The sequence below is a fragment of the Xenopus laevis genome, chromosome 2S (genome assembly GCF_017654675.1).
Source record: "Xenopus laevis strain J_2021 chromosome 2S, Xenopus_laevis_v10.1, whole genome shotgun sequence".
Classification (NCBI taxonomy): Eukaryota; Metazoa; Chordata; class Amphibia; order Anura; family Pipidae; genus Xenopus; species Xenopus laevis.
Genome location: NC_054374.1, coordinates 103,528,216 through 103,546,021, shown reverse-complemented (window position 1 = coordinate 103,546,021; position 17,806 = coordinate 103,528,216). Strand labels below are relative to the sequence as shown.

The 17,806-nt window shown below is 35.3% G+C and overlaps 1 protein-coding gene across 1 annotated transcript in view; it reads right to left on the bottom strand.

Moving 5' to 3' along the window:
• LOC108708959 (AF4/FMR2 family member 3) overlaps positions 1-17,806 on the bottom strand; it is a 126,994-nt gene that overhangs the window by 58,854 nt on the left and 50,334 nt on the right. Inside the window, exon 3 of the mRNA XM_041584216.1 lies at positions 3,087-3,123. Within this exon, the coding sequence (XP_041440150.1) occupies positions 3,087-3,123 (37 nt within the window). The remainder of the gene's footprint in view (positions 1-3,086; positions 3,124-17,806) is intronic.

Here is a 17,806-nt window from a genome sequence, read left to right as displayed (position 1 = left end):
GGTGTGATAAACCTCACATTTGAATTTGCATTCGAATAGGAGGATTACAATTTGAATGCGTGAATTTTTAAGCTCGAAAATTCAAATTTGAATTGACTATTCAACCCTTGATAAATCTGTGCCTTATTGTTATGTTGACTGGTCTTTTTCTATAAACCATACAAGCTATAAGGTTAAGTCAAATTTACAATGACATTCGAATCATGTCTTACTGTGTTTGCTTAAAGGGGACCCGTCACCCAAAAAAATATTCAAAATCCTATTTTATGACATTAGTCAAAATGAACGTTAATTACACTATATAAATTATTTGAAGCCTATTTCCTTCAATCTGGGAATTATCAAAAGCCCCAAGATTCCACAGATTAAACTGTTTTAAAAATGGATGAGGCAAGGTTTTTACACCCGAGCCCCCTTTAAAAATTCAGTCTATTTAGCAGTTCCTCACTTTGGTGCTCACGTGTTGCTGTACGAGTATTTTGGAAATTTGCTCTTAAAGAGGTTGTTCGCCTTTAAATTCACTTTTCTTATGATGTAGAGAGTGATATTATAAGACAATTTGCAATTGGTTTTTATGTTTTATTATTTGTAGTTTTTGAGTTATGTAGCTTTTTATTCCAGTTTCCAATTTCAGGAATATGGTTGCTAGGTTCCCCATTTTTAGATGGGGTCAGTGACTCCCATTTGAAAGCTGGAAAGAGTCAGCAGAAGAAGGCAAAAAATTAAAAAGGTATAAAAAATAAGTAATGATGACTAATTGAAAAGTTGCTTAGAATTGACCATTCTATAACATACTAAAAGTTAACTTAAAGGTGAACAAACCCTTTAACTGATGCACGCCCTAACTTTCACTTGTGTTTGAGTGGGCGCAAGTCAAAAGTTGTTATTTTTATTATGGAAAAAACAAGGAATAAGGAAGAATTTACCAGAATGACACTTGTCATTTTCTAAACCCTTTACAATTACAGTTTTGTCTTTCAGTCTAATCACTGGTTATTGATTTTTTCATAACCATTTATATTTTGCCACCTGGTTGGTGTTTCATTGGCCTGGCCAATAAACTACAAGCCAATTCCGGGATCAGTATTACAAATTTATGGCAATATATTTGCAGATACATTTTTAATAACTCGTCCTTCGGCCCCTGGCCTGGCTCAGTAGGCGAATTTTCATTTTTTGTAAAAATAACCCAAATTTTAACTTTCAACCTTAATATGAAAATAAGCAACAAGTTACTACTACTGCCGCAGTTGTATAGTTTATAACCTCACAAATGCAGCTACCGTAAATGGAAATTAATACACAATACAACCCATGGAGTTTCTTTTATACAAAGCTGATCCTTTTGCTCTAGTAGGCAGGCCACACTACATTTAAATTATCGTGTACATGAAATTACTGCCCTAGCTTTAAATCCACTTTTACAACACGCTGAATTTTAAATTAGTCATTATTTCTACACTGCATAAGAGGCCTTTATATTTACAACTGAATTTCAACTTTTACGTTGCACATAAACAAACTTTAAATTGGCCCTAAAATGTGAATGTGTTATGGATGGGATTGTTACATTACTCTTCACTTTTTAATATCCACTGAAAGTAAAATGCATCTTCGTTCCAGAAAATGATTGCTTTAGTCTGTTCTCTTCATTACTGTTTACTAAATAAACTTATTTCTTGAGAACAAAGTTATCTCACTTAAATCAGAAAAATGAGTTAACTCCTTATGTTCTACCCATCTTGTACTTGGTCAGTAATCATTTTGGACTTTTCCATGAACAGTTAAAGGACTAAAGCCTAAAAAAACCTCACTAGAAATGCTGTATTTTACTAAAATTACTCTACCATGCCATAGGTTAAAAATCCCTAAAATAGTCCTGGCCTTTATTTTGTCCACAGAAGCTGCCCATCTCCTGATTTTGCTAGACCATCTTTTGGGTGCCATACTCAGTTTGCTCTGAGCTGCTTTTGGGAAAAGCTTATGTGTATTAGGAATTACCAACACACAAGCCTGTCATAGTAGCTTTTTATTCCAGATGCTAAAACATGGCTGAAACTATCCACCATGATTTTATACTCCATGATTCATGTCAAATAGACAATTGCAGCACTCAAAATCCTTCTCTTAGGGGTTTATTTATCAAAATCTAAAAAGTTCTCAAAATTTTCTGAAAACTTCTCTTACCAAATCTGCATTGATTTTCCCCCCTATTTATCAATAATTTTTTTTGTGCTGGAAAAAAACTCGATAAAATCGTGAAAAATCAGAATACTGTGAGTTTTTGAATTTGACGCCCGAATACCGCAACATTTTAGGGTTTGATGCCCGAATACCACAACTTTTTCAGAAACCCAGTGCAAATCATATCATCTTTGGGACATCTGCCATTGACTTCTACATGAACTCAGCAGGTCTCAGTTGGAGTACTTTTTTATTCAGACTTTCAACGCCATCAGGGTTTAATAAATCACAAAAAAAAGTTTTTTTCTCCACAAAAAATCAGTGTTTTTCTCCTTTAAAGTACAATCAGAAAAAAATCGGACTTCATAAATAGCCCCCTTGTTAAAGGTATTATGCTATATCCTTCTGATTATTTAGAATCAATAGTGGCCAATCAATAGGCAATCAATAGGCAAAATATAAGGGCCATCCTTACCTTCTGTGCATTTTGGCGACTCCTTTTAACCTAAGTTGCCAAAATGCCACTGCCTTTAAGAGCTCCTTTGTCTTTTATACATTACTAGAACCCATATACTCTAATAATACTAAGTGCATTACAGATACATATTAAATGCAGAAAACCTAAAAAAAATGTTACTGCATGTAGCAATTACTTATAATAAAGCATAATAATAGCTTTCAGTTTTTAAACAAAAGTAGTTTGTTTATATATATATATATATATATATATATTATGCAGTATAATACCATATATATTTGCATACAGCATATTAGGACTGTGAATAACAATGCAATGTTTTGCATCGTATCTATGGAGTAGTATGTTGACATCTGTTTTCTCTCTTTATAAACAACTTTTTATATAAGTATAATGAACTCATAAATTAAGAAAATGCTCTTACTTTCACTGGAAAGTCCTATGTTGCTCAGATGATTCTCCTGCAAATCAAAATATACATGCACTTTAGATTTTGACACCAAAAGATAGCAAATTAGCATCTAAACTACCAAAATACCAAACAGTATTTAGTATCAAACAATCAATTAAAATCTTTATTGTCAGTATACTTGTTACAGTATATTGAAATTTCCGTTTCACCCAGGCCCCCCCAAAGGAAGTCACTATTAAAAGGAGGAGATTATTTTATATATATCATTTCCTTCCAGACCTACAAACTTGTTTCTCTATACCACCCAACCTTCTTTTACTCTAATATACAGTATACTCAAAGTGACCAAGTGACATGTGCCTTAACCCAAGTAGGACAAAAGTGACATGTGCGTTATACTAATACTTCATTTTGATACTATACTATACTTCCCAATATATCCAAGTGACAAGTGCATTACATGTTGACACACACAACACCCAAGTGACATGTGAAAAATTATACACAAGTGACATGTGAACCAAACTTTTGAACACTAGCGTAACATCTGCAATTTTATGATGCTCAAAGAAAATAGGCATTACCCAAAGGGTACCATAAATAATGTGGCTAAACATGTGCTATTCACAAGTAACTTACAGTACATTAAAAAATATACACGGTTGTGACAAAGAAAACTAGCTCTTACTGAAAACATTCCAAATACCCCAAATCGCCCTGTGTCATAGCCCTTAATGGCAACACGGTCAAAAGATACTGCTACCAAAAGCCCACAGAACATATAATATGCATAATTACATGCAAACTATAAACATACAGGAAAAGCCACATATTAAGTAGATGGAAGATGCAATGATTATGGAGGTTATTTACTAAATTCCGGTCGGGCTTTTTGGTGCAAAACTCAAATTTTTAGTTTTTTTTTGTAAAACTCACATTCTTCTAGATTTATTAAAGTCCAATGCTGCAGAAAGTCTGAATCCAAAAATCCGCCATCTCAAACCAGCAGAGGTTGTATATTAGTCTATGGGAGAGGTCCCTATCCTATTTGGAAGTTTCTGTGGTCTGCGCTGGCATTAGCCCGAAAAATACGACTATTTCAAGCTTTTCGGGCAAAAACACCCCCCAAATATTGGGTTTTTTTGGCAAAAAGCTACAAAAAATTGAGAGATTCTGGAAAGATCTCAGAAAAAAATTGTATGATTCAGTTTTTGCTCAATTTTATCAAGTTTTCCCCTGATTAAATTGTGCTTTTTTAATAATATATCAGGTTAAATCATGGATTCTAGTTTGGTCTGACTTTTTTAAAAAAAACAAATCTGAAAAATTCAGATTTTGATAAATAAACCCCCTAGGTGTTGTCACCCAAATGCTCTCATGAATATGTTATACAATTCTTGTTTCTGTGTTAAAAGTGATACTGACACTTTTTGAAAAATTATTGAAAATTATGGCAGTATTGGATTTGTTTTTTTGCTGTGACACTTCTCCTCGCAGTGTATTCTTTCTGGTGTGTAGTGTGCTAACTCATCAAAAATGTCTACAGATATTTAAATATAGGGACTGTTGATACTTATTGACGTGAAATTAAAAAAAACCAACAACCAGCCTTTACTAGCATTGTTTGCAAAACATAATATATGATAAAAAAAAATCTAAAGTGCTAAATAAAAGTACTATACATAGTAAACTAAAAAAAACACGTAGTAGGGAAGTGGCCAGTATCATTGACTTGCAGCATTGTGTTCCTTTCCAAACTTTCTGTATGGAGTTCTCACAGTGTTTGTAATTGTTTTCTTCCAGTGCTGCAGTTTTCCAATCTCAAAAGACTAAGAGGCACATTTACTTAGGGTCGAATATCGAGGATTAATTAACCCTCGATATTTGACCATCGAAGTAAAGCTACGTAAATGTGCCCCAAAGAGTCAGGGAAAGGTGCCACCAGGAGGAATAGGCAGAATGGAGGCAAGACAACAAGGTGGCCCACTGGTTCAGACAGTGGCAGGAGTAACCATGGTTACAGGAGCATATTGGCCCAGGTACTCCTTTAAAGGAACAGTTCAGTGTATAAATAAAAACCAGGTAAATAGGTAGGCTGTGCAAATTAATAAATGTTTCTCATATAGTTAGTTAGCCAAAAATGTAATGTATTATTATTAACATGTATTTATATAGCGCCAACATATTGCGTAGCACTGTGTGTATAAAGGCTGGAGTGACTGGATCTAGTATTTACAAATTACAGAGATGTTCTACCCCAATTTCAACATTAAGGAGGTTATTTACTAAACTCCGAATGCAAAAAGCACGAAATTTGTGATTTTTTTAATAAAATCGGACTTTTAAAAAAATAACACATTTTTCGGAATTTATTAAACCCACAGGATGGAAAAGTCGGAATTTGAAAATCCAGCATCTCAGACCTGTCAAGGTTGCATATAAGTTAATGGGAGAAGGCCCAATGATTTTTTGATGTGCGCTAGGTTTCGTGCAATACCCCGAAGTTAACAGAAAATCAAATTTTTCTGGGATGGGAAAATGTAATAATAAATAAGCAATAAAAAATCGAAGCGGATTTGATCGAAGTTTCTAGCAGAAAATATGCACCTTCATTATATTCCCGCGCTCACCCCCTTATTAGGAAGGTTCGGGTGCTCACGGCCTGAATCTCTTGCTTGAGGTAACCCTTCAATCAATCAGTATTTATGTGTCACTAGCTGCTTCGGGTTGGTGGTCAAGGGGGGACAAGGGGAGGCCAACCACTCTTCAGAAAAAAGACACCCATTCCACGAAAAGCGATGAAAAGTAAAAGAGCTTTATTTCACCAATACATTTCCTGAGGCTTTTCCATGTGATCCCACATGTAATCATAGGCGGAAACACAAAGTGCACACTATTCAGTTTAAATGGTATTCGGAACTCACGTCACAGCCAAAGTGTTTCCTTCTAAATCTGTTAACCCTTCCATTGTTAAAAACATTATTGGAGATGCAAAGCTAATTACTCTTAGCCGATACTGTAATTTTCTTAGATTATACACTTTGAAACATATGTAACCATGTGTATCCTTTTGGCAACTATATCTATTATCTTACATTTGATGACAAGATCTTATTCTCCTTCCACCAACAAAACTAACTATAACTTATTCAATAAAAAAGGACGCATCAGAATTGCCACTTTTAGCTGTCGAATTCAACATATTGTTTTAACACCTCATATTTATTCGAACAATTGAGTGTAGGTCGACAAAATCAGTACAGTTGAATTGTGTGGAAGGGAAATTGCATTCTATGCTTCATTGATATAAATACACTGTAATATGCCAGAAATATATAAAGTATAATAAAATAATTTTAAACAGAAGTTCATATTACCGTATCTTGCTATAAGTCCTTTCTTGTCTAATATGCCGTACACTGTATATAACTGACTAGGGGAATTTCTGATAAATTGTATAACTGTACTCAATCATCTTGTCACTTTATGTTTATTTTTTTAAGGCACTGACATTTTTTTTTAAAGCACACATTGCTTAATATCTTCATTCATGCAGACCATGGGTATTATTACTCATTTCTTCCTAGCTGCTTTGTAGCAATTCCCTTGAGTAATTCATAATGAAGGTCACTGTAACCTCCTTCTTCTGTATGTATTACACATCCCCCCTGAGCAGTGGAAACACCGGCATGTTACGTATGACCTTCAGGGTTCCATTCCAATTACAACATGGTAAATTAGCTTTGTGAAACAGTAAGGTGACCATTATTTTAATATGTACCTCAAGGGAATCAAATGGTTAATTTAGGGATGCAAATAAACCATGTTAAAGCTGAGAAAGACCTAAGTGTGTCATGATACAGTTCCACAGAACCAGTACAGTGAAATGTTTCACTTTGACTAAAGTCACTTACTGGAAAAAGCTGCTGGAACTGATGACTCTGAACCTAATTAGCCTTCAATTTATATTGATATTCTAGTCAAAGCCTTACACACATGCTTACCAAGGCATTATCTATTGGAACTCTATGTAAAGCAGTACTAACACAGCCAAATACCTGTGTCAGGTCTGGAGGGTATCATTAAACTCAACTACTGTTCACTGAAAGTCTTAATGAGCATTTGAATGCTGTTAAATGAAGGGAGCAATTATTTTGTCATTTACAGCCTCATTTAAATATACATCAGTTTACGATTTGACTACTGCACCTCAATCTCCTACTATGGGTCCACATTATCCTCTAATCCAAGACCTGTTCCCTTGCAAATCCTTTATGGGTAACACAGCAGCATGAGCAGCATGAGAATGTCCCTTTAACATACACTATACAGTAACTAAACAAAGTGTGATGAGTCAGACACAAACTAATGATGGCAGCTAATGTTCTTTGTTACCAGCACAGGCTCACTTTACAAGTAACTGTTTATTCCCTTTTCAGCTATTGACACAAAGCTCAGTCAATAAACACAAGGAGCAATGGGGAAATCAATATCTCAGCTAATTTAACACAATTCAAAAGCAATATGTACCTCTTAAGGACAGAGTAAACACCTTTGTAATTTATTAGCTCTCATGTGTTGCCTAGCAACAGTTGATGGGGGGAGTAATAGCACTGGTCTTGCCTTTATACATGTGTGTATATATATATATATATATATATATATATATATATAAATATATATATGTAGCACGATATATCACCCCACACTGTTGTAAGTTAGAAGTAATAGTGTTTATTTCAAGCAAAAACACATTTTTATCCAATGTGTAAAAAATATACACTATTACTTCTAACTTACAACAGTGTGTGCTGATCCATCGTGCTACATACATGCTTTATTGATCGTGCACCACTGGCCACATCTGTCCGAGTGCTGGTACTGTGGGACACTCTCTCTCTCTCTCTCTCTCTCTCTCTCTCTCTCTCTCTCTCTCTCTCTCTCTCTCTCTCTCTCTCTCTCTCTCTATATATATATATATATATAGATATCTGTATCTATTTACTGGCAGTGGTTGACCAGTCAGAAAAAACCTTGTCCATTGTGAGAATAGAATCCTATGAGATAAACCAAGGATATATCCTACTCAATACGGTTTTCTAAAATGAAGGTTATATATAGGGCTAAGTACTTCAGGGAAACCAATTTATTTAAAAACCACATGAGGTTTTAGACTTATTCTGGGGTGGTTTGTACCTGCATGATCTTAGAATTACTCTCTAGGCAGGAATTTATTGATTCCACCTATAAATGAATTATCTTGATTGAAAGGTGCAGCTGGATAAAACAAATGGATCAAGGGAATTTGACAATCCTACGCTTTCTTGGTCTACATAGTCATTTTTAGATAAGATATATTTTACAGTGTATTTTCCTGTGTAACAATGGAATCAGATTTCAAAAGCCACAGTATTCTTTTGTTATGGTGAATCTGAGGTAGCGAAAAAGGTGAAGTGTTCAAATGCACATTTACACATTGCATACTGCATAGGGCATTTGAAGACCTGTGACATGCCCTTTGAATCAAGTGCTGCCCGTGTTAGTCAGCACTTGGTCCAAGAGGGGCGGATGGAGGAGGCATGGAGGCCTAGAATTTTTGATCCAGCACTCAGTGCAGAGACCAATGGTCCCGAGGTGCAAGTGCTCTGTAAGTGAGAACTAAGGGCCACACTCTTGCACCCTTTATCGCTCTTGCAATTGGTCCCCTAGGTAAAGAAATTACCCCTAATGTGTCTTGTTTTAGTGCCAGAATTTTCAGCTATTAAGGCAACATATCTCTCATATAATGGTTTCCTATATCCTACCAAATACAATGTGCTAAAATAAATTGTGGACTATATCTATATGAATTCTGTTCTACAGGTGGAAATGTGTGGGTTTGCTATTAGCACAGTGAAAATTCAATCTATGGGTTTTACTTGGCCTCATAATTATGTTTTGCGACATTTGGAACATTTGGTTAATGTCAGGGCTGCTCCTGCCATGAGGCAAGGTGAGAACTTTAAGAGCCGAATTTCCAGGTTTTAATCTGGGAATTTGGCTCCGGTAGTCCAGAGAGTGCTAATGCACTAGAGATGCAGCCCCCTTTGAACCACTCCAACACTCATGTTTTAAGTGCGGAGTGGGAGGGGGGGCAGCAGCCCCAGTATCACCCCTGGTTAATGTGACAATCATTTAGAACAGAATCATAAGTCAGTTTCCACTACTGTATGGAGAATCCTTGACTCCACTTAGCTGTACCCAGAGGCTCTGATTAGATCAGTGATCCCCAACCAGTAGCTCGTGAGCAACATGTTGCTCTCCACCCCCTTGGATGTTGCTCCCAGTGGCCTCAAAGCAGGAGCATATTTTCGAATTCCAGGCTTGGAGGCATGTTTTGGTTGTATAGAAACTAAAGCCTCAGTGTAGGTTGCCAATCCTTATAGAGGCTACCAAATGGCCAATAACAGCACTTATTTGGCACCCCAAAAACATTTCTCATGCTTGTGTTGCTCTCCAACTCCTTTTACGTCTGAATGTTGCTCACGGGTTCAAAAGGTTGGGGATCCCTGGATTAGATAATCTTGTTCATCAGAAGAAAGCCCCTGAACAGAATATAAACCAACCTGACTTTAGGCTTTCTGCCATTTTTCACCAGAGGATTTTCTATAACAATTCTACTTAATAGGCTTAAATTAAAAAGGGCCTAAGACAAAAAGCTTTTCTAACATTTACAAATACATTTGTCAATGTCCAAAACAACGGCATAGGTTATTATGTTATTTTCTGGAAACATTTAAACAACATCTCTGTACTTTATTTAAGGCTCAGACAAGCAAAATTATGTGTCTTTTAGTAGATTTAACACTAAACTACACCAGAGAATTTGATCAGATTTTTGGGTCAGACTTTATCTGACCCACAAAATGTTGTCACACAACAACACAAGCTTTTTTTGGGATACAACAAAATCTGATCCCCCCTGCCCTGATGTAATGTAAATAAGATCAGATAAAGTCAGACAGTGTGCTTTGTTTATGCATCTACATCTGACAGTCAAAGTACTTCAAAGAGAAAAAAAAACCTTATACACAGCAGTGTTCCCTTCCAAAAGGTGTGTTGTGTCAGATGCCAAATCTTCCATGTAGTTTACACATCAGGTTTTTATAAGATAAACAAAGATTTCTTTTTACTGCAATTACACTGACAAATATATATACAACCACTGAATATTTCTAATTAATACAGATTGAAAATTTTTTTTTGCATTTGCTCTGAGGCAGGGTCAGGCACGTTACGCAACCCATCTGGTCACCTCCCCTCCCCCCATCACACGCATATAGTCGATCGCACATGCACGCACATATGAACTTTCTCCTCAAAAAAAAATTTGCTATCTAAACTGGCTTTTTAGAAACTCTAGCAAAATCAATCAAGGCAAAGCTATCACCTTACAATATGGCAGAAAGGCACCGACCCACAATGATTAATGTGGAGCGAGATAAACATACTGTATGTATTATGAGAATAAAACATTATGCGGAGACTGGTAACCTGGAAAAAGCAAACATTCATGCCAGATCCTTGTATGTATCTCCACCCTAGGTACAAAACGAGTAATTTATGAAAGAGTTGCACAGCTTAACACACCTTAATAGATGTGTTTGCATCTTACCATGTACACATGACAAAGAGCCTGTCAGCTCAAGACATATTGTCAGTTTACAATAAACACTTTGAGCAGTGTTTCTGCCTCCTAACCTTATCTATTTAATAAATTACACGTTATGGGAATAATAAGATATCTGCCCCAGAGTGCCAGTGTCACCTTTAATGAATAATATCAATATATATGTATTAAAATAAGCATATGCATAAAGAGTGTATGGCATAAACAGTAGCTCTCTCTGACTACACGCTTAAAAATGAGAAATGGAATAAAAATTGGACACATAGGCTTGGATGAACTGATACTGTATGTTGATTAATCTATGTAGTGACCAGGCAGGATCATGGTCAAAGGCATGACAGCAGGAAGGCAAAATCAAAGCCTGCAGCTTCCAACAACCAGTGCTGAATCACTGACCCATCTAAGCTTTGTATTCCTGAATTCCTGTTTCCGTCTTAATTCTGAGAACCTTCTCATGAGAATCCTGTCCTGTTTGACCTTGGCCTGTTACCTTTGGCCTGTTATATAGACTTTGATTCTTTGCTGCCAGCCCTGACCATTGGCCTGTCTCAAGGACTTTATTTTTCTGCCAGCTCCATTTACACTCTTCTACAGATGTCTGTGTATTTCCAGTTTTTGTTTATTAAATACAAGTTCTACCTGCTGAGTAGGAGTGCCACATTTTTAAATTGTGCATGATACGGGGTGGGCCATGATTGGGGTGGGCCATGATTGAGGGTGGGTCAGTTATTGATTGAGGGGTGCTGCAGCAACAAAGGGCAGAGCTATGATGCAGAAATCTGTGATTGGATGATAAAAATGTCATTTACTTTAGAGCTTTGTTTGGATTTCTTTTTGGAATTCCGGAATAGTAGTAATAGGTAGTTTTACCCAGGCAGTCCTTTCAAAAATTGTCCGGGTCCCTACTGCCCTACTGCTGGGGTAAATTATTTCTCTTAAAAAGAAGAAAATATGTAACAAGTAAACACCTACCCCATCCCTGCTTTATTTTATAATTCTTCCATTTTCTTTCTGCATCTTATCCTCTCTACTAACCTCATTTACTATTACTCACCACTACATATTTTCACAATCTTTAAACCAATTTTCTTACAATACTCATACATTTTAATTGTTTCTATGCTTTTTATGACTTAAAAAATAAACTAAAATTGTAGTTTTGTATTTGCTACAAATCTATGTATCATTTTTCAGACAGTTTCTGGACTTTTTGAAGCACCTGTCATGGCAGTGTGCAAAAAAAAAACATATTCAGGTCCTGCACATAGCATGCCTCAGAATTAAAAAGAAGAATGGTCCTTTATGTACTCCCTTTCTCAGTCAAGTGTAACAGAAAGGATGGTAGAATAACAATGTTCATAATTTTCTGTTTTCTTGCTTTCCCCTAAGGGTGACTCATTCCATTTATAATTTTTTCTTTTGTGACTTCCTGCCATTGTAATTTCATGTTTTCAAATTGGCCTGTTACTAAAAATGGTATAAATTTTCCTTTCAATGGTAAATTGTTTGTTCAAGCTTTTTTATCACTGCTACAGTTAATATAATCTGCATGTTTGAAAACAGCTTCTGTTGCTTTTCGGTTACCAAATACAATTGTATTATCTTACTGCAGCTGACAATAACACAAATATTGTGGGTCTTTTACAACTGCAGTTTGCAAAACTGCAACTACAGCATCTACGTTCTAGGTTTGTGACCGCTGGTCATATGGCATTTCAAATGTCCTACATGTCTTAAACCTAAGGAACATCTTTATTTCAGAATTAACGCGTTTCGTGGCTATCCAGCCACTTTCTCAATTTTGAGAAAGTGTCTGGATAGCCACAAAACTAGTTAAGACTATGGTTCTTTAATGTTTCAACAATGATGTGCCGTTTTTAAAGGATCAATACATTTTGCATTTTTATTATAATAATCCACTTCATTCTGTGGTGCTCCGTGTATCTACATGCAGCTTGGACTATGAAGTTTTTCCGGGGTTACTTACCCTAACGAGATGCATACAGAGGAGTAGTTACACACCGTAGTACTCCCAGGTAACTTACCGTATTGTGATTTGCTTCATTCTTTATTAGTAATGCTGACATGTTTCTATGGATTTTCTTACAATTGTGTCAGTATCACTTTAATAAGTCTTGTGGTGCAACGAGCATACAGCAAACCCTGTTACTGCGTTGGGCCCAAAGGGTCCTGAGCTGCTTTCTGTTCCCACCCACAACAAGTAAATGAACAAACGGACAGCTGATGCTGCTGAATAACTCACAAAATATATAGTATTATTTGAGCCAGTTAAAAATGTTCACCAGCTAAAAAAATTTTTTATAAGCAAAACATTTTTATAGAGAAAATACTGAGCAATTAAACACATAATTAATATAGCAGATAGAGTAAAACATTGCTTGAGCTTGCTTAACTGCTATTAACAAGCAATTCACGTCCAATAAAAACAATATAAATATTGTACAGTATATGGGTCAGGATCTCACAGGTGAGGTCACTTTCCCCATTCCTTGTAAATGTTCTTTCCTGCTGATCCTACTACAGGTATGGGATCCATTATCTGGAAACCTATTATCCAGAAAGCTCCAAATTACGGAATGGCCATCTCCCATAGACTCTATTTTATTGAAACAATCCAAATTTTTTAAAATGATTTCCTTTTTCTCTGTAATATTAAAACAGTATCTTGTACTTGATCCAAACTAAAATATAATTAATCCTTATTGGAAGCAAAACAAGCCTATTGGGTTTATTTAGTGTTTAAATTATTTTCTAGTAGACTTAAAGTTTGAAGATCCAAATTACAGAAATATCCATTATCTGGACAACCCCAGGTCCTGAGCATTCTGGATAACAGGTCCCTAGGCTGTATTAGTATCTGTATTGGGGAGCATTAGGAAAATAACATAGCATGTTTAGAAAAATCTTCCTTTAATGGTTTAAAGCAACCTGTTAGTTAGAATCCCCTTTGGAAGCTCAATGAATAATCCTATGATGTAGATAACCCTTGTGGAAGTAAGAAACAGTGAGGAGAAAAAGGGGTCTTCATAAAAAATAATACTCACACTTTTAATATACCTGTATAGAGATAATGGACAACTTAGAGCAAATACTTTATGAAGTCTGTAAAAATTTTCAGTTCCCTGTATTCAACAGGTTGGTGCCCACAAGATCACTAGGAAGCGTAGCCTGACATATAACAGTTAAAGAGATCCTGACATCAGAAAATAACTTGTTTTATTATCTATCATAACATTGTCTTTGAATGCTATTTTTTAATTTTGCCATAAAAGTATTTGCCCGATGCTTTTACATTACCTTTCTTACCCCCATGTTCCTGTATGAGGGGGCTGCCATATTTGTGCAGCAGGAGCATTAGAAACTCTCACTGACAGGTTAAGAAGGGACAGTCAGGTTGGAAAAACAGTCAGGTTTAGGAACTTCAACTAACAATTACTTACAAAAGCAGAACTATCAGTGAAAAACGATCAACATGACCTATAGGTAACTTTTAATGTAGATTAATATTTTCAAAAGATATTTCAAAAGATATCAAGAATGCCTGGGACCTGGGGTTTTCCAGGTAATGGATCTTTCTATAATTTGGATCTTCATACATTAAGTCAACTAGAATATCATGTAAACATTAAATGAACCCAATAAGCTGGTTTTGCTTCCAATAAGGATTAATATCTTAGTTTGGATCAAGTACAAGGAAATCATTTTTAAAAATTTTAATTATTTGATTATAATGGAGTCTATATGAGAGATAGGCTTTCCGTAATTCGGAGCTTTCTGAATAACGAGTTTCCAGATAACGAATCTCATAACTGTACTAGCAAACACTGAATATGTATGTTTAATATAATATTGTATATGTAATAAGGTGATATGTCAGGATATTCACATGCTTGCATATACTGTATTTTTCTCCAACTTATTTTCTCATCTTTTCACCTTAACCAAGTAATGAGGAGCTGTAACATTCTTTAGCAGGAATTAAGTGTAATGTATTTTTATAAGCTATCTCTGTGTATGTGATGTAAAATCACAAATGCAGCAATAAAAAAACCTATTTGACAAATATAGGTAAATCGATAACATTATTAGGCAGATATTCCTGCATTTAATAGGAACTGAAGAGAGTGCTTTGCACTGTGCTATTGGGGCAGAATTCCAGAGAGCAACATAACATTCTAGCACAAACAGCAGTTAATCAATGGCTGCTTTCTAACAAGTTATTCCAGGAGAGTTTATTTGCAATACAATTTGCATGAATATGGATATAGAATCCCTTATCTGGAATCCCATTATCCAGAAAGCTCTGAATTTTGGAAACGCAATCTTCCATAGACTCCATTTTATCCAAAGTTTTTTTAAAATTATCCTTTTCTCTTTAATAATAAAACAGTACCTTGTACTTGATCCAAACTAAGATATAATTAATCCTTGGAAGCAAAACCAGCCTATTGATTTATTTAATGTTTACATGATTTTCTAGTAGACTAGTAGATCCAAGTTCTAAGAGTTCTGGATAACAGGTCCCATACCTGTACTTCATTCTGTTTTATTAAAATTTATTAAAATCATTCATCCTTTCTGTGAAAACTAAAAGGAGCCATAATAAAGTTATGACAAACTAGGTTTCTGTTTATTTTTTATCCTGTGTATTTTTGCATAACTAAAATAAATAGGGTCTCATTTAGTTGACAATGCTTATGAAACTGAAAACAGTATCATGACATTGTATGCAATGAGGGAGGCAAAACTAATATAAAATCCACATTTAAATACCTGCAATTTAAGGAGTCTGTGTGTATTCTCTTTATGATGCTTCTGATGCAACAAGTCAGTAGAAGCAACACTATCTACAGATGTGTTCAGAATAATAGCAGTCAGACATCACTAACCTATTTTTGGTATAAATTAAGTAATTAAGTTTATAATTGGCAAATAATTTACTAGTATGTGTAGTGGAGTACTAGAAAACCAACAGACCCAACAGTCATGTATGCTGCTGATTCTGTGTAATTGAATCAATAGGAACAGTAACACAAAAACAATAAAGTTTTTTAAAATAATGAAAATATAATGTATTGTTGCTCTGCACTGGTAAAACTGGTGTATTTGGTTCAGAAACTCTACAATAGTTCATATAAACAAGCTGCTTTGTAGCCATGGGGGCAGCCATTCAAAGCTGAAGCATGCACAGGATAATCAGCAGATAACAGGTTAGCTATGTAGTATACCCTGGGATTCTTCAGAACTTTTCTGTTATCTACTGTGTATCCAGTGGCTGAATGGCTGGCCCCATGGCTATACAACAGCTTATTTATATAAACTATAGTTGTGTTTCTGAAGCAAACAGACCAGTTTTACCAGTGCAGGAAACTAGTGCATTATATTATCATTCCTTTAAAACATTTTCATTTTTTGGTGTTACTGTTCCTTTAATTGAGGCTTGTTAAAAATAAAAGTAGCTTGTTCAAAATAATAGCAGTGTGGAGTTCAATTAGTGAGGTCATTCATTCTGTGAAAAAAACAAGTGACAATTACAGGCCCTTATTTAAGGAAGGAAGGCAGCAAATGTTATGTTAAATGGCCACCGAAACGGTTTGTGGAGTTCTGCCCTAAAGTTAACTGTGAGTAGTGATGGGCAAATAAATTCGCCTGGCATGAATTTTCCGTGAATTTCCGCCGCAGACGAATAAATTTGCGAATCTCCTGCAAAAATTCATCAGTGAAAACTGTCCGGAGTCAAATTCCGGTTTTTCAAGATTTTTCGTGAAAAGGTCCAATTTTCACTATTTTTTCGTGAAAATGTTTGAATTTCATGATTTCTTTGTGAAAACATTTGAATTTCACGATTTTTTTGTGAACTTTTAGATTTCAAGATTTTTCAGCGAAGGAAAAATTCACCTATCACTACCTGTGAGTACTGTTACAATTAGAAGACACCTATGTGAAGCCAAGCTATCGGCAAGAAGCCCCCGCAAAGTCCCACGTGCTGAAGAGGTTCCAATTTGCCAAAGAACACATTGACTGGCCTAAAGAGAAATGGCGCAACATTTTGTGAACTGATGAAAGCAAGATTGTTTTTTTAGGGTCTAGGGGCCACAAACAGTTTGTCAGTTGAGCCCCAAACACACTGCTATTATTCTGAACAAAACTGTATGTATAAATACTGCAAAGACTGCAATGAAAATGTTATGAAAAGTAAAATTATAGGATACAATAAACAAAGTGGTGCTTAACACAAGAACGATTAACACTATATAACTTTGTTAAGATTAGGTAATGTAGTGTTACCTTTGAAATATACAAACTGTTCCATACCACACCTTTAGGAAAGCTGATAACCATCAGATTCAAACAGCAATACCTTTTTATCATGAAAAAAGAGAGGAATTTCTGTCTGAATGGAGGCTAATGACATTCTAGCATTTGCTATAAAGACCCTACTGTTACTGGAAATCATTCATTGCAGATTACATTAGAGCCATGCTAATGATCTTTTTCTTCTGAGACAATAGTTTTTGATGTGATTACCTTCAAAAATAATGGCTTGAAATATGGTAATGTGAGGTTGTAATGGAAAGTAAACACAGTAATTGTATTTTCTTCCTTACTCCGATAAATAAGTAAATGAAACTTATAAATAAGTAATCACTTTTTTAAGAATCCAATATAACCTTTTCTTCACACGCCATATAAGCAAATTTGTGCTAAATTACAGTTCAGGGTTACAGTCTCCAACAGCAATCGCTAGATGAACAGAACATTTAGCTGAAGCAAAATGCTATTAATAAATATGACAACCCAAGAAAGTAGCGCATCCGATAATATTTAACATTTTAACCCACTACAAATATGTAGATATTTTGAGGGGTTTCTCATTGTTTTACCTCAACTACAGGTATGGGACCTGTTATCCTAAATTCTTGGGACCTGGAGTTTTTTGGATAATGAATCTTTCCGTAGTCTATATCTTCATGCATTAAATCTACTACAAAATCATGTAAACATTAAATAAAGCCAATAGGCTGGGTTTGCTTCCAATAAG